The sequence below is a fragment of the Borostomias antarcticus genome, assembly GCF_949987555.1.
Source record: "Borostomias antarcticus genome assembly, chromosome: 33".
Lineage (NCBI taxonomy): Eukaryota > Metazoa > Chordata > Actinopteri > Stomiiformes > Stomiidae > Borostomias > Borostomias antarcticus.
In genome coordinates this window covers 4,891,777-4,916,058 of record NC_140266.1, presented here as the reverse complement: position 1 = coordinate 4,916,058, position 24,282 = coordinate 4,891,777, and the positions used below count along the sequence as shown (strand labels likewise).

Sequence of the window (24,282 nt, the reverse complement as noted above, 5' to 3'; positions counted from 1 at the left end):
TACTTATGCTGACATCAGCAATAATAATGTCCTTATCCTCCTGACCAGAGGGGCGCTCTGGCCCGGGTTAACTCGGGTTAGATCTGCTCTGGATCTGCTCTGGACTTGTTGCGGTTAGAAGAGAAGACAGTTCCCAAACTTGTTTCACCCTCTTGTTGTTGAAATGGCAGAGGACAGCGGCTACGAGTCGATAGTGTGTGTGAAGCCCGAGGTCCATGTGTACAAGATCCCGCCCCGCACCACGAACCGGGGGTATCGGTAGGTTCTCACAACTGGGACTTTTCCCCCAACTTTCCTCTCGTTTCCTATCCTGTGAGCTGGATGCATCCTGACCAGGAGGGACCAGGAAGACCTGCTAGCCTAGCCAGTTAGTTAGCCTAGCCAGTTAGTTAGCCTAGCCAGTTAGCTAGCCTAGCCATTAGTTAGCATAGCCTAGCCAGTTAGTTAGCCTAGCCAGTTAGTTAGCCTAGCCAGTTAGCTAGCCTAGCCAGTGAGTTAGCCTAGCCAGTGAGTTAGCCTAGCCAGTGAGTTAGCCTAGCCAGTGAGCTAGCCTAGCCAGTTAGTTAGCCTAGCCAGTTAGTTAGCCTAGCCAGTTAGTTAGCCTAGCCAGTTAGTTAGCCTAGCTATGTAGTTAGCCTAGCCAGTTAGCTAGCCTAGCCAGTTAGCTAGCCTAGCCAGCTAGTTAGCCTAGCCAGTTAGTTAGCCTAGCCAGTTAGTTAGCCTAGCCAGTTAGCTAGCCTAGCCAGTTAGCTAGCCTAGCCAGCTAGTTAGCCTAGCCAGTTAGTTAGCCTAGCCAGTTAGTTAGCCTAGCCAGTTAGTTAGCCTAGCCAGTTAGTTAGCCTAGCCTGTTAGTTAGCCTAGCCAGTTAGTTAGCCTAGCCTGTTAGTTAGCCTAGCCAGTTAGTTAGCCTAGCCAGTTAGCCTAGCTATGTAGCATAAAGTTAGCAAGCTGGCTAATGAGTAGTTAGCAGTTGGAACTAAACAAGACACACTGTCATTCATATTTACATGACTGATCAGTACCTCTGGCCATCTACAGCTGATCAGAATAGTAGATATCAACTAGACATAACGTCAGATAGTCTGAAACCTCACCTGTTGCTCTGTAGCCAGTGAGCTAGCTTGCTAGCTAGCAGTAGCTAGGCTGGCTAACGTAGTCGAGCTCAAACATATGGCCACTGACAAACACATTTGTTATTATAGATCAAACACATTGGTTATTATAGATCAATACCTAACATTGAAAGGAGCTCCAGTCGTAGCTTGCTGGTCACCTGGGGTGTGAAATGTGTTTAATGTTAAGAAACGCAGCTAGGGCTCTGGGAAGGCTCTTCTCTGCAGTGATAGCAGACTTGCAGCTGGGTGGGTTATTATTATATTATATTATATTATATAATAACACTGGACCAGAGACGGGTCTGCTCAAAACGACCGTGTGGTTATTATGCAGTAGTCCTACTATGGAGGTCCCTGACATCCAGGGTGCTGAGACCGTTTCACTCTTCTCATATAGTCCAGCTGCTGTTGTAGTGGAATAATGTGTCACAATTTGCAGGGCTGCAGACTGGAAGTTGGATGAGCCGGCATGGAGCGGTCGGATGAAAATCATTGCTAAAAACAAGATGTGCTTCATCAAGCTAGAAGACAAAAACTCAGGTAGTCTCTGCAGGTGCATGTGTTGGTATGCATATTCTGTCACTCAATCACTAATGCCCAGGCTGAGAGCATGGACGTGTGTGTGTGTGTGTGTGTGTGTGTGTGTGTGTGTGTGTGTGTGTGTGTGTGTGTGTGCGTGTGTGTGTGTGTGTGTGTGTGTGTGTGTGTGTGTGTGTGTGTGAGAGAGAGACATCGTACATGACATGCCCTGATGATGCGGTGTGTCCCTGTCAGGAGAGCTGTTCGCCCAGGCGCCGGTGGACCAGTACCCCGGGGTGGTGATAGAGGCCGTCACCGACTCCAGCAGATACTTTGTGTTGCGGATACAAGACGACAACGGTAAGACTGAAACACACCAGTCAACCATGATGTTCAGTAGGGGGGAAATAGGAAAACATTAAATACATTAGAATATGTTGCACTGCGTATTAGTGTAATACAGCTGAACCTACCTCAGCTACCTCATAACAGTTGTGATTCCCGAGCGTACCAGTCAATGGATGTTATTTCTTTTGTCACTTTTCATACATGGCTGTTAACCGAAGGACGCCATGCGTTCATCGGCCTGGGGTTCGCTGACCGCGGAGACTCGTTTGACTTCAACGTGGCTTTGCAGGACCACTTCAAGTGAGTCCGCCTCCCTGCCGGCCTCGCTGGGGTGCGGGCATCAAGTTTGCGCACTGGAAAGTTTCATTTCAGGTTCTAGATGTGTCTCTCGTCTCCCAGGTGGGTTAAACAGGAAGGGGAGCTGGCGAAACAGGAAGCTTCTCAGAGCACCGCCCCCAAGCTGGACCTGGGCTTTAAAGAGGGCCAGACCATCAAGATCAGCATTGGGGTGAGCCTCCGACTCAGGAAGCTTAGAGGAGAGCAGACTTAGGGGTTGTGAATGGAGGATAAAATGCATGGATTTATAGCTGCAATATGTAACTTTTAAGCTATGAGCCTATTACAGGCTAGTTACGAGCTAGCTACGAGGGAAAAGTCTGTCTGCCAAGATGAATTCAGTCAGCTTCAATCACACAGTTGGGTTTGGTGAGTTTGCTGCTGATTGGATCTCAGCATGTGCACGCTTTGAAACAGGTGTGGCCACGCCTCCAAGCTTTTTATTAGTAATGTTTATAAATGCTCTGTCAACCCAACATTGAATAGTAATAATAATTTCTGTAGCAAACCCAAACAGCAGTCTACAAAGACGCAGGAGCTCCGTCCCTTATCCCTCTCCATTTACCATCGCATAGATCAATATTTACATGTTTATAATCTAATGAAACTCTTACACACTGCACCTTTAATGAAAAGTCTCATGTTTTTCCCGTGTGTCAGAACATGAAGAAGAAGGACGGCGCAGCGGTCAAGTCGCGTCCCAGTGGCGGTCTCCTGCCCCCCCCTCCCGGGGCCAAGGCCGCCGGCGTCCTGCCCCCCCCTGGAGGTCAGCCGGCTCCAGCTGCACCAACACACACCGGTACGACCCCCGTCCGGGCTACAGGGATCAGCTGGAATAATAACAACAATGTGATAATGAGATGGTAGTAACAGAAAGTAAAAGCTGTATCTGGTGTGAGATGACTGCCCTCTCGTTGTCAAAGCTGTTCTTCCACCTCGTCCCCTCCAGCCTCTCTGTTAGATCTGGGGTCTGCGGCCCCGGCGGCCCAGCCCACCCCTGACCTCTGGGGGGACTTCACAGCTGCTGGCTCCAGGTCAGTCTGGGAGGCGCGTGTTTGAGAGAGGAGGCGAGCTCAGCCCGTGTTCAGTAGTGTTGGTCATGTTTGTGCTGGTCGCTGCCCACCTCACTCTCTCCTTCCCTCCACAGCTCCAGTCAAGACAACGCCAAGACAGGATGGGTTCAGTTCTAGCTGTGAGACGGACCACACACACACACACACACACACACACACACACACACTCAGGCTCCTTACATTCCCTGGACAGAATGATTGTGTCTGTAGAATGAATAAGAGAGAAGTCCGTCCAGAACAACTGTACTGATTCACCTGACTGGTCCTTCAATCAATCAATGACGTTCTGTAACATGCTGTTCATGTGTAGATTCAAACTGACGCAAAAGCCAAGAATGGACCATCATACATTATTGACACTCAATATTTTATAGATACTTTTGGATACTATCTATGCAGTCGGAAGCGACCCCCCAGTTTGTATGTGATCAGGTATTGATAATCATGATATCTGTAATTATTCATTTGGTTCTGTGGGTTGTTTTGCGTGGATGTGTATATTCTCCCTGTGAGAGAGAGGGTACAGCTGGAGGACGCTGATAGCTCTGACTCTTGTTACTCTGACCAGGTGAAAATGTGCATTCCACGTCCCGGACGCACGTTGAGGTGGAGGTCTGCGTCATCTCTGTCCAACCCTCTCATTTTTGTTCGACCCTCCTACACAAAACTGGATCAGAATGAGTCTCTTTCTTCTCCTTGCTTCCTTGTTCTATGGACCTCTGCTCCTCCATTGTCAGCCCCCAGCATGTATAGTAGCACATCAAGCCTTCATCATCTCAACATAATCAACCAGGAAGTGAACAGGACGTCCCTAACGCCCTGAAATGACATGGATCACAATCTTGTTTTGGCATTTTTTGTGTGTGTTTTCTGTGAATGTCTTGCTTCTCTTGTTTTTAGAAATCATGAATTATGCCTGTGTCTGACACAGTTGGGAGTTCATTCAATATGATTGCCCCCCTCACACACACACACACACACACACACACTCCTCTCTTACAACATTTTCAGTTTATTGTGCTGTTTCGGGCCTCTGTCGTTGGATTCTATGTTTTGTGAGAAAGGTGGTGTCGTCTTGGTGTGTGGTGTCTTTGTTTTGTTTACATACCTTCGAGATCCTGTCTGCTCTTTGTTGTTATATTTTTACATTTACCCTCGTGCCTTTCAAATTGGAGCTATTGAAGATTTGTCTTTGATTTGGGATGAATATTTGCAACAAGTGCCTCTTACAAACAATTGTATAAAAATGTATAAAACACTTTTTCTTGTAAATAAACATTTGTTAAAATGATTTAGTTGCTTGTATTGTTAGGAGTTGGGGTGATGTGTTATAATGGTGGACAGAGAAGGATTGCAGGTGTGTGCCCTCGTCTCCATGGCTCTGGTTGGTTGTTAGGATGGCAGATCAGACAAAGCAAACCTCTCAGAAGCGTCTGGGTTCACTGCACCAGGGAGGGGCTTTTCACACCTCCAATATGATTATTATTATTAGGCTTGATTGACTTTGCAAATACCTGGATAAAACTGTCATAACAGAGGAGAGAGACCTGTAGGCTAATATCTCACACTTGATCTATTAGTTCTAAATGGATATTGTTAATGCTTTTCTCAAATCTAATGATGAAAACTACAACTTGGAAGATGTATTTCATGTAACAAACGTGATATTTATGTATGGGTCGAATAATCAGCTATTTGATTTCATCCTGGTGTTCTGGGTGGTCTCGGGTCCAAGGAGGATCCAAGCTAAGTCCCTCCCCGGAAGAGGATTGGAAGAGATTTGAGAGCGAATCAGTTGCAGTAGCCTCGCAAGGCTCAAAACATTGAACCAGCAACTGCGTTATTACAGAATAGAGATGATGGAACTGACGCATATGCAACACATCTACATTCATTCTAGGTGAGATTTTCTAAATAGGAATATTTCTATGTGTGAGAATGATGCGCTGTGTTGGATAAGGAAGTGCTTAGCTTCCCTTCAAATCACAGTGAACATGTGGATAAGAACCGCTTCCCTTTTCACTTTCTCGTTCAGCGTGGAGACCATCTAGACCAGGCTATAGTGCGTCCGCGTCTCCGGCCACCATGGACCGTGTTCATGAGGATGGGTAGGCTGCTAGCGCGCATCACGCTTCTCTACGGGCTGGACGAGCCACGGTGAGGTGGGGGTGGGCTAGCAGCTAATACATCCATGGTTAGCAGCAACAATTTATAGCAGTGGCCATTAACATGTAACCATAAAGCCATTACGACCGAGTTGAAATCTAAAGTTGTAGTTTATGTCCAGTGATAAACATCTCTAGTGCTCAGCTCTGCCGGTCAGGATACTTTGTGGCTGATCAAGCTGCTCTGCAACAATGTTTCAAACTTTTTAAGGATGGGCTGGGCGTGTCTGTGGGCGGGGCTCCATCATGGCCATTGCTATGATTGGTCACGTCACTCCTAAAATGATATATGATTATCAAATGATTGGCTATACCCTAAGCCATCATTTAGCCAACAATAAACATGGTTATTACATTGTTATTCAACAATAATCTTGTATCTACCCTAAAGTAGGTAGGCTATAATATTTGGGGCCCATTTCTTTTTGTTTGTTTCAGATGATCAGGTAGAGACCGTTTATTTCCTCCTATGTTGAAACGTGAATTCCCCGTTAGTTTGAGGGCTGTAGCCGTGGGGGTCTTCTGAGAAGAGGGTCTCCTTTGTAGGCATGTCTGTGTTACCATGGAAATCTGAGCATTGAAGGGGTCTGGCTCGCTAGACAGGGGGGGTCTGGATGACTGGACAGGGGGGTCTGGATATAGACAGGGGGGGTCTGGATGACTGGAGAGGGGGGTCTGGAGGACTGGACAGGCTGGTCTGGGTGACTGGAGAGGGGGGTCTGGGTGGGCTCTGATGATGCCTTGCTGAAGGACCAGAGCAAACTCCAATCTCCAATTCTTATCCATGTTAATGTGTGCAATACTGAAGAATATATTCCCCACTCATATTTACAGTTATAGGTTGTGTCCGGGAATATCATAGGCTGTATTAAAAAGGCCTATATTGATCAAATGATAGAATTAAGGTAGGGGGAAGCAATTAATATTGGGAGAATGACTGTAGAAGCTATTCTACGCATTTCTTACAAGTATCCAGCAGTTATTCTGAAGTCATCAATTTACGGGCCCCCTGTAAAGTTCATTGCAGGTGCAAGTCCATAATGACGCAGTGGGATTACCACCGAATTACAGCCGCGCGGTAAAGGAATGCGCAGCGAGAGCGCGTGGACAGCCCCGGTGACCGGGAAGGGACGGGAGGGGAGGGAGGGGTCAGGGAAGGGAGGGGTCAATCTGATAATCCCCCCGCGCTCAATCTCCTCCCCGCAGTCCCGGAGAGAAGGACCCGAGCTGGACGCTCACTTGCGGACTGAAGATGAGCGAAGATTCGCGCAAACTATCAGAAACCAGACTTTTTGAGTGTCTCTTTAGCGGAATTATATATAGTCTAGTCTTGGCCTATTTTAGGAAAAAAAAGTACATGCTCTTGGAAAAAGATTTAGCCTAACGCTTGTGCACTTTTAATTGCTGTTTAAATCGGACGGTTAATCCAATTTGACAAACGCTACCGGTGCAAACAGCCTTTCTCAGAGCAGAGCAGGACGGACGGCTTGGGTAGCCTAATTGCCGAGTCCCTATTATCCAATGTGCGCCTCGGAGAACCTCACAGAGGAATGCAAACTGGAGTCTGTAATACAGGTGATGATGTCATGTATTCCTTGGTTTAGGCTCAGCTTTGATGATGTCTTAAAACCTACAACTTTTCTTATTCTTAAAGCACATTTTAAATAATGTGTGTTGTTGTTATGGTGTTGACGGTGTGTAGCTCTTGTGTGTGAGTCAGTGGGTCAGTTCTATTCTGAAGAGTGTCCTGCGGTGGTCAAGGCTGACTGCTGAGACACCACCTGGTAGCATGGCGGTGATACAGGCCCAGAGCCTGCCTGTCCACTGGCTACCAAATATTAATGTAATGCCTTTTTTGACATCACACCTGACAGATATTGCAGTGATATTTTATGGAACTAGTACATTGTGTGGATAAATGTTTTTGATGTTCAGCGTGTTGTTTTCACACCGACATACTAGTCTTACATCTTTATCATCTAGCCCACTTCAATTCAACTGTCTGAAACAGCTGCTCTCTCTCTCTCTCTCTCTCCCTCCCTCTCTCTCTCTCTCTCTCTCTCTCTGTCTCTCTCTCTCTCTCTCTCTCTCTCTCTCTCTCTCTCTCTCAGAGGCTGGAGGAGAGTGTGCTGTCAGAGGAGAAGCGGCTGACGGTCCGAGGCCCCTCCCCTGACGACCCCCCCACCTGTCTACCTGCTCGGGTCCGAGAGATCGTCACCAAGAACCTCAACGACAGCGGTGAGCGGCGGCCATCTTACAACGCTAATAACCAGCTGCTAAAACCTTTTATTTTTAGACTTTTAGCATTTTAGACATCAACAGACTGGAGAGGTTTTTCATCTGCTTGTATCGCTCTCCATCGCTCTCTCCTCCTCGCTCTCTGTCGCTCTCTCCTCCTCGCTCTCTGTCGCTCTCTCCTCCTCGCTCTCTATCGCTCTCTCCTCCTCGCTCCCTCCCTCTCTCCTCCTCCCTCTCTGTCGCTCTCTCCTCCTCCCTCTCCCCCCCCCCCCCCCAGCGTCGGGGGCCATGTCCTCGGTCATGTCCCTCCAGGAGGAGAACCGCGTGCTGCAGGGGGAGCTGGGACGTCTGGAGGACCTCCTGGCCCACAGCCGGGCGGACCGAGACGAGCTGGCCATCAAGTACAGCGCCATGAGCGAGCGGGTGAGAGAGAGAGAGAGAGAGGGAGAGAGAGAGAGAGAGAGAGAGAGAGAGAGAGAGAGGAGAGGGAGAGAGAGAGAGAGAGAGAGAGAGAGAGAGAGGGAGAGGGAGAGGGAGAGAGAGAGAGAGAGAGAGAGAGAGGAGGACGGAGGGATGAAAGGATGAGCGTATGAGCGGAGGAGGACAGACCTCAGTATGACCGGATGTGGATGGAGGGATGAGAGGAGGAGAGGAAAGGGAAGAATCCCTGAACGTGGTTCTGTACTGTACTGTACCGTACCGTAGAGATGAGTTATCTCCATGTGGATTGATCTGGCCTGGTCATATCACCCCCGGCCCTGTTGCTGTAGGCTTTGAATGCTTGACCAATCATTGCGGTCTTGAATGTTAATGAGTAAAGGTGTAGTAGGTACTGTATTAAGCCGGACACTGTAAGTTTGTCCACTTTCAAAGGGGCGTTTGATGAGTGCATATGGATGGTAAATGGTAATGGATGCATATAGAGAATAGCAGTGCACTTGGCTTCCCTATTTCCTGTTTCAGTATTTTCTTTGTCTGTCCGAGCGAGATTTGCCTGTCTCCCTGGTTACAGGGGCTGGAATGATCTGAAGTGGCATGTTGCTATGGCGTTTGTCACCCCTGGAGATTGTAAACAGGGGCTTGGGTAGTGAGGAGAGGGGGTGTGGGTGGGGGGGGCGGGCTTAGCCATTAAACAGGGAGCGTTACTGAATACAGGAACACTATGCTGGTGTGGGCCCAAAAACAACCCATCAATCAATCAATCAATCAATACAACCATGGTTGAACCAGACACAATAAAGTAACACTAAGGTATTGTAATTATCGCTTGATCAGTCTTTTCCAAACTATAATACACTACAGATGAATTATAGAGAAACCCATACAGAAGTGGTAGAGTTTCAATTTGAAATATACTGATTCATAATGTGTGAAGTACTATTTTGGCAACTGTAAAATCAACATAGCAGTGATTCCTCTATGGGCTGAGGTTCATGTGTGAAGGCTTTTATGTGGACAGGGCTTTGTATGGCCTTCCTATGGAGACATGCTTGCGTTTGTTCCTGGACTGTGTTGAGTTTGCCATGGAGATGCCCTGAACTATTCACTGAACCCCTCCGGGTGCTGAGAGAGCCCTTAACCCTACATGAGGCTGGGGGCTGAAACGCATTCGCTGTTCTCTGCATTAAAATAAGCAGTGAAACGTGTTTGTGAGTGCAGATTTTCCCTTCTGTGATTATGCGTGTTTTAGAATCCACACCCGCTAAGAACACAAGACTGGTGGGGTGAACGAGCCGTTTATCAAACCCCCACCTGGTAGCGGGTCCTGAGAGACACATCCTCCTGGGCTCCTACGCAGTAATCATCCTCTCTCCAGTGTGTCTCCTACTAGAATAGGGACTTTGACAAACAGTGTTGTTTGAAATGATGAGGGATAAACCTACATGTTTATATTCACAGTGATTGCTAGCTGGCTGGGTCGTTAACGACTTGCTCCATCAAACCTCAACCCTGGTCTGCAGGATAGGGGTGGGGGGGTGGGCGGGGGGGGGGGGGGGTAGGACGATTCCAAGGGCCCAGCACTCACAGGGGCTCCATAAACCACTATTATGATAAGGTCTAGACTTGGGGGGGCCCCAGTATTATATTCTTTCATAGGGCCCATAATCTCTAGCGCCCCCTGCGGGTGTGTGTGTGTCTCAGCTGGAGCAGGCCCTGCGGCTGGAGACAGGCGACCTGCAGGACTCCCCCGAGTCTCGCAGCCTGGCCCAGCAGAACCTGGACCTGCGCCGGCGCCTGGAGGAGGAGCAGGCCGCCTACAAGCGCAAACTCACCGCCTACCAGGAGGGGCAGCAGAGGCAGGCCCAGCTGGTGCAGAAGCTGCAGGCCAAGGTACTGCCCTGCCCTGCCCTGCCCTGCCCTGCCCTGCCCTGCCCTGACCTGCCCTGACCTTCCCTGCCCTGCCCTGCCCTGCCCTGCCCTGCCCTGCCCTGCCCTGCCCTGCCCTGCCCTGCCCTGACCTGCCCTGACCTGACCTCACTTCCTACTCAAATGACCCAGCGCTTGTCATTATTACATGTGTATAAATCTCTTTTCCTGGCGGCAGTCCTAATATGATTTGACTGAAGCACGCTTGTTGTGGGCTCCTCAGGTGTTGCAGTACAAGAAGAAGAACGGGGAGCTGGAGCAGGTCCTGCTGGAGAAGGCCTCGGAGATGGACGAGCACCGGATGAGTGTGAGTCTGGTTCTCCACCACAACACGAGCCCTGTGAGGATGATCAGCCATCTTTAAACCCAACTTTGGTTTTGTATCCTCTTCGTAGCTAACTTGTGTGCCTCACACAATGACATTTTAATCACTGACTCCTGTTTGCCATTTTAGGGACGTTGTGACATGTTAAGCAACAATCGCCATGGAGAAGACGATGATCCAAGCGACCTGGAGAATGCTCTCATCCGATTGGAAGAGGAACAGCAAAGGCAAGTTTACTAAGCCAATCAAGGATGGACCTGAGGGAGGGAAATACTGCTGGAATCCAATTAAATGCTAATTGGAGTTATTGATGACAGTGACAAGGTCAGGATTATCCAGCTCTCTGTCATCTTTAGAAGTGCAGATTCAACAGCAACAGCCAAAAGCCTTCATGGCGTCAAAGACTGTCAATATTTAAGAGGCCTCTATTCTCACAGTTCAGTGTGTGTGTGTGTGTGTGTGTGTGTGTGCGTGTGTGTGTGCGTGTGTGTGTGTGTGTGTGTGTGTGTGTGTGCGCGTGTGTGTGTATGTGTATGTGTGTGTGTGTGGCACTCTTTGCGTTGCCTCTTCAGGAGCAGCAGTTTGTCTGCAGTGAACGCCATGTTGAGAGAGCAGCTGGAGCAGGCAGGATTGGCCAATGAGGCACTGAGTCAGGACCTACGCAGGCTCACTACTGATTGGACCAAAGCCAGGGAGGAGTTGGAGCAGAGAGAGTCTGATTGGAGGAGAGAGGAAGAGGTTGGAATTTTGGTTCAGCAAAAGTTTTTACTTATTTTTAATTTTCCAGTAACTATTATTTTAATTTGTCAGTCTTTGGATAAACCATTTCCTTCTGTCTTTTTCTCTCTAGTCTTTTCACAGTTACTTCAGCAGTGAGCACAGTCGCCTGCTGTCGCTATGGCGACAGGTGGTGGGGTTCCGTAGGCATGTGTGTGAACTGAAGAGCGCCACCGAGAGGTGAGCGAAACAAACTGCTACATACTACAACACATGCTACATGCTAATGTCACAGAGATGCTACGCTAGTCAAACCTAGTCATGCTCTCTCCCTCTCTCTCCCTCCCTCTCTCTCTCTCTCTCCCCCGCCTGTCCACTCCACCCAGGGACCTATCGGACATGCGTAGCGAGCTGGCGAAGGCGTCCCACTCTGCCCAGACGGCGTGCGGCGGCCTCAACGCCCTGCAGCGTAGCCGGGAGGGCGGGGCAGCCCTGGCGCTGGAGCGGGAGGCGGCGCTGCGGGCGCAGCTGGAGCTGCAGCTGAGAGAACGCCTGGCTGAGACTCTGAACCTGCAGACACGCACGGACGCAGAGAGGGCGGAGCTAAACGCCAGGTCAGACAGAGGCCGGCGCCGTGGTTTTCTCAGTATGTCCGCCTGTCTCTCTGTAGTCTCGTCTTCATGAGTGGTCGACAGGTTCCTTCCTGTTTACTCTCGCTCACGTTAACGTGAACGTTCTTACAGGTCTTCATATGTTTCAAACACACGGTGGAAATGAGGCGTCTTCCCCTGTCTTCATAAAGGATACATGAGAGAGAGGATCTGTGCATATATATATATATATAATGTTGATGATGGAGACTATATATGTTTGGTGCTTTTCATCAGGTTGTCCGACGCGGTTCGGGAGGGGGAGAGGCTGAAGGGACAGCTGGAAGAGAGAGACAGAGACATGGACGCCCTGACCAGGAAGCTGGAGGTGAGACGCTGACCTCTCTGACCCCAGCCAGGATGTCTCCTATCGGGGTCCAGACTGGCCTTTTGTGGCGTTGGCTCTGTGTGTTGATTGGCTCTGTGTGTTGATTGGCTCTGTGTGTTGATTGGCTCTGTGTGTTGATTGGCTCTGTGTGTTGATTGGCTCGGTTGTGTTACAGGAGCAGAGCGGCAACGATGAGTCAGAGCTTCAGATGATGAGAACGCACACCGAGACTCTGCTGGACACACTGAGGGACATCGCCCAGGTAGGACACACACAACGCGTGACTGTGAACGCCACACACACATGCACAACACGCACACTCCAGACTCAAAAACCACGCACGCAACACATACCGTTGTCAATATAAGCCAGAAGAGCTGTGAACCTATCGACCAATCCGCTCTCCCCAGTCCGTCCTGTCGGATGGAGACTCGTCATCGGAGGCGGACCAGGACAACAGCGGGGCGGCCATGTTGGCCCTGCTCCGCGGCCCCGCCCCTCGCCACTCCCTGTCTCCACGGCAATCCTCCTCCCCCTCACGCCATTCCTCGTGGGCGGAGCTCCCGGACGCCAGCCTGTCGGCCCTGCGCTCTGCCGTCTCCAGCAGGCAGCTGCAGCTGCAGGTAGATGACCCCTGACCCCTAACCCCTGACCCCCCCTACAGCTCAGCACAGTCAAGGCTCTGTTAATGGCTGAGATGTACCAGGACAGCCCTACACAGTCACTCAGAAACACTCCTACACTTTTTCTTAACCTCTCTCTCTCTGTCTCTCTCTCTCTCCCTCCCTCTCTCTCTCTCTCTCTCTCTCTCTCTCTCTCTCTCTCTCTCTCTGTCTCTCTCTCCCTCCCTCTCTCTCTCTCTCTCTCTCTCTCTTTCTCTCTCTCTCTGTCTCTCTCTCCCTCCCTCCCTCTCTCTCCCCTCCCTCTTTCTCTCTCTCTCTCTCTCTCTCTCTCTCTCTCTCTCTCTCTCTCTCTCTCTCTCTACTCCCGTTCCATATTCCTCCCTGGTCTGTAGGAGCTGCGCGGGAGGCTGTCGTCTGCGCAGTCGTCGATGCAGCAGCTGCGCAGGCAGCTGGCGGAGGCGGAGTCAGCCAGGCGGGAGGCGGAGCAACGCGGCCAGGCGCTGCAGGGACAGAGGGACGCCGCCCAGAGAGAGAGAGAGGCGGGGCAGAGAGAGAGGGACAGACTGAAGCAGGACAGGGACGCGCTCGCCAGGTACAGAAACAACGGCGCTTTGCATTCGGGGGTCTGGCTGCTGATTAATCCAGACTGGGGCTTCCTGGTTAAAGAGCAACGTGGAATATGCTCGTTAATGATTGGTGGAGAGTGAGACAGGACAGGACGAGCCCTAACGGTCTCTCAGAGCTATAAAGCACAACAGCGTTGAGTTGATTCTTTCTTCGATCTTAGAGAGTCCAGTGTGCTGTTTGACTCTACCTGAACTCAGCTGCATCCCGTCTGCCCTCCACGTTCCCTCCATGTCCCCCTCCATGTCCCCCTCCATGTCCCCCTCCATGTCCCCCTCCATGTCCCCCTCCACCTTCCCTCCATGTCCCCCTCCATGTCCCCCTCCACCTTCCCTCCATGTCCCCCTCCACGTTCCCTCCATGTCCCCCTCCATGTCCCCCTCCACCTTCCCTCCATGTCCCCCTCCATGTCCCCCTCCACCTTCCCTCCATGTCCCCCTCCACCTTCCCTCCACGTCCCCCTCCATGTCCCCCTCCATGTCCCCCTCCACGTCCCCCTCCATGTCCCCCTCCATGTCCCCCTCCATGTCCCCCTCCACCTTCCCTCCATGTCCCCCTCCACCTTCCCTCCACGTCCCCCTCCATGTCCCCCTCCACGTCCCCCTCCACGTCCCCCTCCACGTCCCCCTCCATGTCCCCCTCCACGTTCCCTCCACGTCCCCCTCCATGTCCCCCTCCATGTCCCCCTCCATGTCCCCCTCCACCTTCCCTCCATGTCCCCCTCCATGTCCCCCTCCACCTTCCCTCCATGTCCCCCTCCATGTCCCCCTCCATGTCCCCCTCCATGTCCCCCTCCATGTCCCCCTCCATGTCCCCCTCCACGTCCCCCTCCATGTCCCCCTCCACGTCCCCCTCCATGTCCCCCTCCATGTCCCCCTCCATGTCCCCCTCCACCTTCCCTCCATGTCCCCCTCCACCTTCCCTCCACGTCCCCCTCCATGTCCCCCTCCACGTCCCCCTCCACGTCCCCCTCCACGTCCCCCTCCATGTCCCCCTCCACGTTCCCTCCACGTCCCCCTCCATGTCCCCCTCCATGTCCCCCTCCATGTCCCCCTCCACCTTCCCTCCATGTCCCCCTCCATGTCCCCCTCCACCTTCCCTCCATGTCCCCCTCCATGTCCCCCTCCATGTCCCCCTCCACGTCCCCCTCCACCTTCCCTCCATGTCCCCCTCCACGTCCCCCTCCATGTCCCCCTCCATGTCCCCCTCCACGTCCCCCTCCACGTCCCCCTCCATGTCCCCTCCATGTCCCCCTCCATGTCCCCCTCCATGTCCCCCTCCATGTCCCCCTCCACGTCCCCCTCCACGTCCCCCTCCATGTCCCCCTCCATGTCCCCCTCCACGTCCCCCTCCATGTCCCCCTCCATGTCCCCCTCCATGTCCCCCTCCATGTCCCCCTCCACGTCCCCCTCCATGTCCCCTCCATGTCCCCCTCCATGTCCCCCTCCACGTCCCCCTCCACGTCCCCCTCCATGTCCCCCTCCACGTCCCCCTCCATGTCCCCCTCCACGTCCCCCTCCATGTCCCCCTCCATGTCCCCCTCCACGTCCCCCTCCACGTCCCCCTCCATGTCCCCTCCATGTCCCCCTCCACGTCCCCCTCCATGTCCCCCTCCATGTCCCCCTCCACGTCCCCCTCCACGTCCCCCTCCATGTCCCCTCCATGTCCCCCTCCATGTCCCCCTCCATGTCCCCCTCCACGTCCCCCTCCACGTCCCCCTCCATGTCCCCCTCCATGTCCCCCTCCACGTCCCCCTCCATGTCCCCCTCCATGTCCCCCTCCATGTCCCCCTCCATGTCCCCCTCCACGTCCCCCTCCATGTCCCCTCCATGTCCCCCTCCATGTCCCCCTCCACGTCCCCCTCCACGTCCCCCTCCATGTCCCCCTCCACGTCCCCCTCCATGTCCCCCTCCACCTTCCCTCCATGTCCCCCTCCATGTCCCCCTCCATGTCCCTCTCCATGTCCCCCTCCACGTCCCCCTCCACCTTCCCTCCATGTCCCCCTCCATGTCCCCCTCCACGTCCCCCTCCATGTCCCCCTCCATGTCCCCCTCCATGTCCCCCTCCACGTCCCCCTCCACCTTCCCTCCATGTCCCCCTCCACGTCCCCCTCCATGTCCCCCTCCATGTCCCCCTCCATGTCCCCCTCCATGTCCCCCTCCACGTCCCCCTCCACGTCCCCCTCCATGTCCCCCTCCATGTCCCCCTCCACGTCCCCCTCCACCTTCCCTCCATGTCCCCCTCCACGTCCCCCTCCATGTCCCCCTCCACGTCCCCCTCCATGTCCCCCTCCACGTCCTCCTCCATGTCCCCCTCCATGTCCCCCTCCATGTCCCCCTCCACCTTCCCTCCATGTCCCCCTCCACGTCCCCCTCCATGTCCCCCTCCACGTCCCCCTCCATGTCCCCCTCCACCTTCCCTCCACGTCCCCCTCCATGTCCCCCTCCATGTCCCCCTCCACGTCCCCCTCCATGTCCCCCTCCATGTCCCCCTCCATGTCCCCCTCCATGTCCCCCTCCATGTCCCCCTCCACGTCCCCCTCCACGTCCCCCTCCACGTCCCCCTCCACGTCCCCCTCCACGTCCCCCTCCATGTCCCCCTCCACGTTCCCCTCCACGTCCCCCTCCATGTCCCCCTCCACCTTCCCTCCATGTCCCCCTCCACCTTCCCTCCACGTCCCCCTCCATGTCCCCCTCCACGTCCCCCTCCACGTCCCCCTCCATGTCCCCCTCCACGTTCCCTCCACGTCCCCCTCCATGTCCCCCTCCATGTCCCCCTCCATGTCCCCCTCCACCTTCCCTCCATGTCCCCCTCCATGTCCCCCTCCACCTTCCCTCCATGTCCCCCTCCATGTCCCCCTCCATGTCCCCCTCCACGTCCCCCTCCACACAGCAAATTCAGGAGTGAATTTGGGTGTTGAAAATCCAGTGTTACAATAAAAAGTGTAAAAGTGTTACATTTCTGGAGTTTATATGCTGAACTACACACCAAAAAGAGTTCGGACCTCACCTAGTGTTGCAATTGCTGGTGTACAATTTAGGTGTTATTTTGAACAGAGTACATGTACACGCCTTAACACCAAAAACGTGTTAAAATATGTTGCACGCATGCGTAATCATTCTACTCGTTCCACGCGGCTGCTGTCGGTGCGAAGTGACTGAGACCGAGGATTGCCTATCATCAGGTGAATTTTACCATTTTGTTCAACATACCAAGCGAGCTAGATCATTTTATTCTATGCCAGTATTTAAATATGACATTATTTTTGACGTGTTTAATCAAAGTGAGCAACTAACATTATACTGTTTTGATATTGTAGTAGACCATGAGTCCAAATGACCAGCTAGCTAGCCTACAGTTACGTTACCAAGCTAGCTTGAAGAGACACGTTTTCATTTCACGTTGTTACTTCGACTGCTAGCACTAACATTATATGAGCTAAATGGACTGAATTATGCTGCTAGCCTTTGTGGACCAGTGAACTCCAGATAGCTACGTACGGCTTTGAAGAGCTTTTTATTGTTTGATGTCTTACAGGTCAAAATGATCGTCACAGTCAAACACGGGGACACAAAAAAATACATAAAGCTCGATGAACCCTGCTTCGTTGAGCTTCTTTACGAAGGTAAGCTAACCTTGATGTGCTAGTGCTAGCTCTGTCTCCCTCGGCACAGCACTAACGGGAGTTTCTCGCAACTTGCTGCTGAACCTTTTTGCCAGCTAGCGTTAGGAGTTTAGACCAGTAACTTGTTGTAGGAGTGTCATGATTTCTAACTTCAAAAGCAAGTTCTCAGGATTCTGCTAGTACCCCCCCCCCCCCCCCTGCGCTGTGCTTGCGAGCCAGATCATGCGGTGGGGGGGGGGACATGTCTAGCTCGGCCATCCAAAGGCGCTAACGTTAGTTTGAACCAGTCGTGTTTGGGTGTAATCTCAATTGTCAATGTTCTTTCTTCAGTGAGGCGGAAATATCTACTGACCGAAGATACAGTGATAAGAGTCACAGATGACCAGGGCATAGATGTCGATGAAGATGTCTTTCCAGATCTGGCAACAGTCAGGGAAATGTGTTTTGTAATCTATACAGGGAGCTATGGTAAGTAGCCTAGGGATGCCACGGTTCTCGGTATAATATTGTATGGAACGGTTCAATGCGCACTTGTGAATTGCGGATTTTCCATGCGTTTCTTACTGCCGAATTGGAGAAAGCCTCTCCCCGCGAGTAAATAATCCCACGGGATTTCCTCCCGCAAAAGACTGGTTGCTGTTGTAGCAACGAGCGGTCGACAACTTTGGTGCTGTCATTCCCTCCACTGCGTGTGTGCAGGCAGACGGAGCAGGAGAGAGAGATGTCTCTTCCTGATAATTAGGAATAGCGAAAATGCTGAGACGAATATCTTAATCTTATTGCAAGTTAGAAACGGGGTTGGATAGATAAAAAGTGCGAGACAACATTTATATAACCTACATAGAAAATCAATTTTCTTAATTTCTCCAATAGGCCTACTCTTAGTTTTGACCGGGCGCAGCCAGCCTCATGCGTTGAGGCACGTTTTGCAAATCGACTACTATACCAGTAGTCAAGGCTGAGGCACTTTTATATTTTAAAGTGTTTATCATTTATTTATTTTTTAACATTGGATGTGTTTTTTATAGGCCTATCTTTATTTATATTTTTTTATATTATACAATACACCAGGCATATTATGGAATGTGTCTGAATGGAAAAGTTCCATAAGTAATAAGCAAAATAAATAAAGACTTTTTGAAATGGTAGCTTTTTTTTTCTCCTTACGCAAAAAACGCATACCGAAAACTAACCGAAACCGTGACCCAAATACCAAGGTACTGTGGCATCCCTAATGGTAAGCATGACTTAGAAGTGTAGGTGATGGTAGAGTAGCTATGAATGGCCAAGGAAAGAGCTAAGAACGGCAAAGGAATAGAAAATGATGTAACTGAGTGTAGCAAGAAAGGGAGTATTCTTTTATTGGCTGGTGTCTATGTTGGGCAGCAGCAGTTTTGCATATTAACAAGATATACATGATACATTATGTTTCAGCTCCCTCACAGTCGCCGATGCCATCTTCCGTGTACCTGCCTGTGCGAGAGTACTCTAACCTGGATGGAATATTGACATTAACACCTTGTGGTAAGCATGGTATATGTAGACTAGTAAAACCTCACTTATCCAAACCCTTTATGAATGGAGGAATACAGAAATATGTTGGAAATATAGGCTTGTTTGATCAAGTCCTATGCATTGCTTTTGAATTCCCCATTGTATTTTGCATGTTTTAGATCTCCCACTGGAGCTGCCCCAGTTATCCCTAAAGCAGACTGTCTCCCCAAGTCTGACAGACACATTGTCACTCACCCCTTCCAGCAGCATTGACAGCAATGTTACTGATGACCTAGGATCAGAGAGGGCAAACCTGGATTCTACCAATGCAAAAAATGCAAGTATATATTGTTTACTTTATCTATGGTACTCTGCCATGGCTTACTGTTAAGAGTTTTCACATTGCCTGATTTCATTAACAATTACTGTATCTTAATTGTCATTCTATACTGTATAATGCCTGTGTTTTAGATGGTGGAGCAAATTCTAATCAACAAACCAGCAGGTTTGAGTGTCCTCAAAGAGTACGCAGATACAGGGACTCTGAAGGATTCCACCAGACGACTAATGGTGAACATCATAGTTGCTCACATGACTGAAAAGGAAGGGTGAGCATACTTTATTATTTTCATGAATACTGTAGTCATGAATATCCTGTTTGAGGAAAAAATTCTCATAACAAACGTATCTGTTACAGAAGAGCTATAAGAAAGGCCACAAAGGAGCTCCATGCCCTTGGAATTGTAACATTGTTTCCTGCTTTGAAAGATCCATACTCTGAAAAGGGTTATGTAAGTTTGAGATCTTGAGATCTAGATAAGCTTGTAGGCCTAGCTATCATGATGATCAAGCTGTACAGTACCAGCTTATGTACAATACCAAGTCCCATCCTTACAATTTATAATTATCGTTATCGATAGCCTGGCCGGAGGCATTATGGATTCGTGTTGTCCGTACTTCTATTTCTAGTTCCCTTCTTGTTCTTCTCCTACAGGAACATTTCTATGACAGCCAGAGCAACAAGGGCTTTTTTGAATGGCGTGTTAAGACTGTTCAACGTAAATCCAATCCCAAGACTGCGGTACCCAGGTTAGAGGACAAGGGAGGTCCTACGTCTAAAAGAAATATCAGCCATCTAGCCAACCAGCGAGAGGGAGACGATTACATGGAGGCCATTTCGCTTCTCAACCACACCACTGATCGAGAGTTGGTTCTCCAGAAGATGAGGGAGACATTTGAGTATCGTCAACAAATGATCCATGACCCACAGCAGTCTTCAAATCTGTTCAAACTGTTCCCTCGATTCCTGGACACCAAAGGCCTGGTAAGAAGCTAGAGGTTGACCATTTGAATGCTTTCTCCCCAGGTTTTGTATGCTGATTAGACACTAAATGGCTACATTTGTTGTCCTATACTTTTGATTAGATCCTGCAAGATTTCTCAATGCTTTTCGGTGTAGAGACTGCATCAAGATTTCTGGAGAAATGGAACACCAGCTTCAAAGAGAAAGTTATACAGGAGGCGAAGACGCTGAGTAAAACACCTCTACTCAAAACGCTGCTGAAATCTGCACTCAATGAAAACACAGGCACTGATGATGATGATGAGCCAGGTAGTGTTTTAACAATGTTTCCTACATGTGTGCACATGGAATGTCTAATGTTGTTGTTTACTCTGTTGTTGTTTACTCATGCATTTCACATCCAAACATCTCTAGTGCAAGCCACAGGGAATTTTGTTTTTGATATCACACTATTGAGTCTACCTAGTTTAAAATATGACTGTTGTGTTCACTGTACAGAATTAGACACAGCAGAGAAATTATTAATGTGATGTCTGATGTTTGCAGAGTGGGACAGCGACTTGGCTTCCTTGCTTCTCTTGCTGCATCTTCTGAACCCCCAGCCAGCTGGAAGGAAGCGACCGAAGAAGATCAGTGTCCGTGAGGCTGTGGATCACCTGGTGATATTTCACAAGGTCTGTCTAAAATGACATTACACCTAAGATGCCAACACACTGTTTGAAAGTAAGATATCCATATGAAGTTGTATTGACAACTAGTATATCTTTCATTGTGCTTCAGTCATGCAGAAGCCTTGATGATTATCTCAAGAACATCGAAGGAAACTCCCAGCCGTACCTCCTGGCCTCAGGAACAACCAAAGCGGAGATCCAAAGCTTCTACATCATCACTGAAAGAAACCTCATTCCCTGTCAGGCGAGCACATCCCTAGGTGCATTTGATGAGCTTTTTAAGTGCCACTTTGTATTTGGTATGCATTACGACAATGCACTTTCAAGCTTGTATACATTTGTGCAGACCACGGTGTATAATATTGACATAGGTAGCACTGAAACCCCAAAGGTCAGGGAACTGAGGGCCAAACTGCTAAACAAAGCATAGAACACTGACAACAGATGTCTAGTAGTCGAACATATGTACAACTGTTTTATTTGTAAATCCCAATTTGATACAAGTTTGCTGTTGATTAGACACTTAAAATTGAACCATGGTATGTATCCAGGGAAGAATTTGAGACTGAAATGTGGTCAAGTTGGATGTAACTTAGAGTTCTGTACTTATTCTGGTTTTAGGAAACATCTTAATAAGATACATGAAACCACTGAAGGTAATAATGCTCCACATGATATTCACCCGCCTGACATTGTCCTAGAGGGGCCAACAACCTCAGATCAGTGCCTTAATGATGTAGAAGGGCCTGTAGATTCAGATCAGTGCCATAGTGATGATTTTAGTACAGCTCAAAGACAAGAAATGTGTGCCTCCATTGTAGCTAATCTTTTGGCAAGCGGTGTACCAAATAATGTGGTTAGTTCTACAGTTGAACATTTAGAGGAATATGTGAATGATTTACAATCCAATCTTAAGGACCAGGTTTTGAGTTTAATACCACCTATCTCCAGATCACCTTTTGAGGACTTGTTTAGAAACCTAGACAATCCCTTCAGCAATTTTAAGTCTGAGAGTAAATGGAAGAAGTATTTTGATGAAAAATGGGGTGTAGTACAACCTGTTGAGCTCCGCCTGGGAGAAAGGTTTGACACCAGGAGAAATAGACATTCCGGAACCTATGAGCAAGTCCCAGTCAGTGATAAATTCATTTATGTTCCTATATTGAAAACCTTGAAATTCATGTTTAAGAATGCTGACATATGTGAGTTAATGCAGACCAATGCTCAGAGTGACAAATATGATGATTTTTGTGATGGAAGCTACTTTAAAAGCCATCCTTTATTTTCCAATCACAAGTTTGCTTTACAAGTCCAGCTGTACTACGATGATTTTGAGTCTGCTAATCCTCTGGGATCGAAGCATGGTATACATAAAGTTGGCTGTCTGTATTTCATCCTTAGGAACCTTCCCCCTAGAGTGAATTCTAGTTTGATGAATATTCATTTAATATCTTTGTTTCACTCATCTGATGCTAAGAAGTATGGGATTGACACAATACTAAAACCTTTAGTCAATGATCTAAAAATACTAGAAACTACTGGAATAGAAGTTCCTTTTTCAGAATTGCCTATATTTGGTACACTCGCTCAAATTACTGGTGACAATTTGGGAATGCATGGGATTCTTGGCTTCATGGAGTCATTTAGCGCCACCTACTTCTGTAGACTGTGTTTAATAGACAAGACATCAGCTCAGTCTGTGTTTTCAGAGGATGATGTATGTTTAAGGTCACAACAGTCAAATGCACAGCATTGTGCTAACTTAGTAGATGATCCTACATTGATGTCATCATTTGGTATCAAGCGAAACAGTATACTGAATTCATTGTCCTTTTTTAATGTATCAGGGAATTATGCTGTAGATATCATGCATGATATATTGGAAGGTGTGGCTCAGTATGAAATCAAACTCCTCTTTGAATATTTGACTAAGAACTTCATCTCAAAAGAAAGCTTGCTCAGTAGAATATATGCCTTTAACTACGGCTATTTGGAGAAGAAGAATAGACCAACCAATCTAAATCTGGACCAGGCAGGAAATGGGATAGGTTTGAATGCAACTCAGACGTTATGTTTAATCACAAACATTCCATTGATAGTTGGTGACATTGTCCCTGATGATGACCAACATTGGCATTTATTACTGTTGTTACTGAACATAATCAATATTGTGTTCTCGCCTTCAGTCACAAAAGGTATGACTGTTTATTTAAAGCACCTTATTATGGAGCACCATCGCTTATTCAAAGAGTTGTATCCGTCTAAGAGCTTGATACCTAAACATCATTTTATGATCCATTATCCCAGGTGCATACGGAAGATTGGTCCTTTGCTCCATGTATGGACAATGAGATTCGAGGCGAAACACAAATTTTTCAAAGGTTGTGTAAAGAATTATAAGAATGTAACTGTATCACTTGCAAAAAAACATCAGTTTGCAGTAGCCTATCATTGGGAATGCTTGACTTTGAAGTCATTTGAGTGTGGTCCAATCAAGATGTCTTTACTTGGATTCCTTGACTTTTCTGAAGACATTTCCGAAAAGCTTCAGATTGAACCTCTGGCCAGAGTCAGTCACACCAACTGGGTGAAATGTTCTGGAGTAGAATACCGTATTGGCCTCTATGTTTGCACGGATATTGATGAGAATATGCCTGTGTTCTGCAAAATAACCTCTATTGTTCTGCATAGTGGGCAGGTTTTCTTTGTTTTAGTTGAAAACGAAACTTGTTTCCATGACCACTTTCATGCATTCCAAATCTGTGAAAAAAGACCCAGGAAAGTACTTGTTTTAGAGAAGGAGAAAGTAAGATATTTTAAACCATTTGATGTCCAAATGTCATATGGATGTGACTCATTGATTTATATTGTGATGGAGGGCTGTCTCCTTTAGGCCTACATTTTTTTTATGGCCGTACTGTACAGGCACTTTATAATTTTTTAAGTAGGCTATTTTTTGTTTATGCTTGATGGCAGTGGCATGATTAAAATGTGTCTTGGAACTTATGTAATCTGTGTTTATTGATTATTAACAGGTAAACAAGTATTCTATTTACAAGTTTGAAGTAGCCCTTTTACACCATTAGTGTTCATTATACAGTAGCCTATAACATTTTGCATTTTAACACCCTAAAGTGTTAAAAGTCAACACAATCAAAGTGTTCATATTGTGATATATATAACACCCTAAAGTGTTAAAAGTCAACACAATTGAAGTGTTCATATTGTGATATATATAACACCCTAAAGTGTTAAGTCAACACAATCAAAGTGTTCATATTGTGATATAAACAATTTTACAAGTGTTACGTTTTAACACTCAGAAGTGTTCACCACCAACACTCTAAAAGTGTTAATGTCTTAACACTCCAAAAAGTGTTAATTTAACTCAGATTTTGAGTCTACTCGATGGACCTATATGTACACTTAAATTGAGTTGATTTTAACTCCCACAGAGTTAAATTCACTATTGAGAATTTGCTGTGTAGCAGAGACAGAGGAGTCCTCCCAACATGGCCACTCCTAGCAAAGACAGGTTTCAATAGCATCTGCGCATGCGTGCCTGGTCCGTCATCATGTATGGCAACTCCACTTGGAAAAACTTGATAAACGATCTGTTCTGCGACGTGATGAACATTTATGCCGCGTTCCAGATAGGATTTTGAGCCCGTAAGTTATGACTAAAAGTCACGACTCACGTGACTTATAGGCAAACTGTCTGAGTGCTTGGAATTCTGGATAAATGTAAAGAAGCCAATATG

At 48.6% G+C, this 24,282-nt stretch overlaps 2 protein-coding genes across 3 annotated transcripts; both read left to right on the top strand.

Annotated features, from left to right (window-relative positions):
* Positions 1-105: 105 nt before the first annotated feature.
* necap2 (NECAP endocytosis associated 2) lies at positions 106-4,682 on the top strand. Of its 2 annotated transcripts, XR_014631138.1 has the most exons (9): positions 106-258; positions 1,555-1,655; positions 1,890-1,994; positions 2,201-2,282; positions 2,382-2,490; positions 2,979-3,117; positions 3,268-3,352; positions 3,466-3,823; positions 3,960-4,682. XR_014631138.1 is itself a non-coding variant. In XM_084460780.1 (8 exons), exons 1-8 carry the CDS (start codon positions 164-166, stop codon positions 3,506-3,508), a joined length of 759 nt encoding a protein of 252 aa, XP_084316906.1. In that variant the 5' UTR covers positions 106-163; the 3' UTR covers positions 3,509-4,682. The 2 variants fall into 2 exon arrangements, 1 of the variants encoding a protein (XP_084316906.1); XM_084460780.1 differs by having other exon boundaries at positions 3,466-4,682.
* Positions 4,683-7,077: 2,395 nt separating this feature from the next.
* crocc (ciliary rootlet coiled-coil, rootletin) lies at positions 7,078-13,511 on the top strand (the record flags this gene model as incomplete). Its single annotated transcript, XM_084460759.1, has 13 exons — positions 7,078-7,131; positions 7,668-7,794; positions 8,072-8,217; positions 9,937-10,125; positions 10,385-10,468; positions 10,616-10,713; positions 11,059-11,224; positions 11,337-11,443; positions 11,590-11,817; positions 12,091-12,181; positions 12,357-12,443; positions 12,592-12,804; positions 13,197-13,511. The coding sequence occupies 13 exons, from the start codon at positions 7,078-7,080 to the stop codon at positions 13,509-13,511; spliced, it is 1,905 nt and encodes a 634-aa protein (XP_084316885.1).
* Between the last annotated feature and the right edge of the window lie 10,771 nt (positions 13,512-24,282).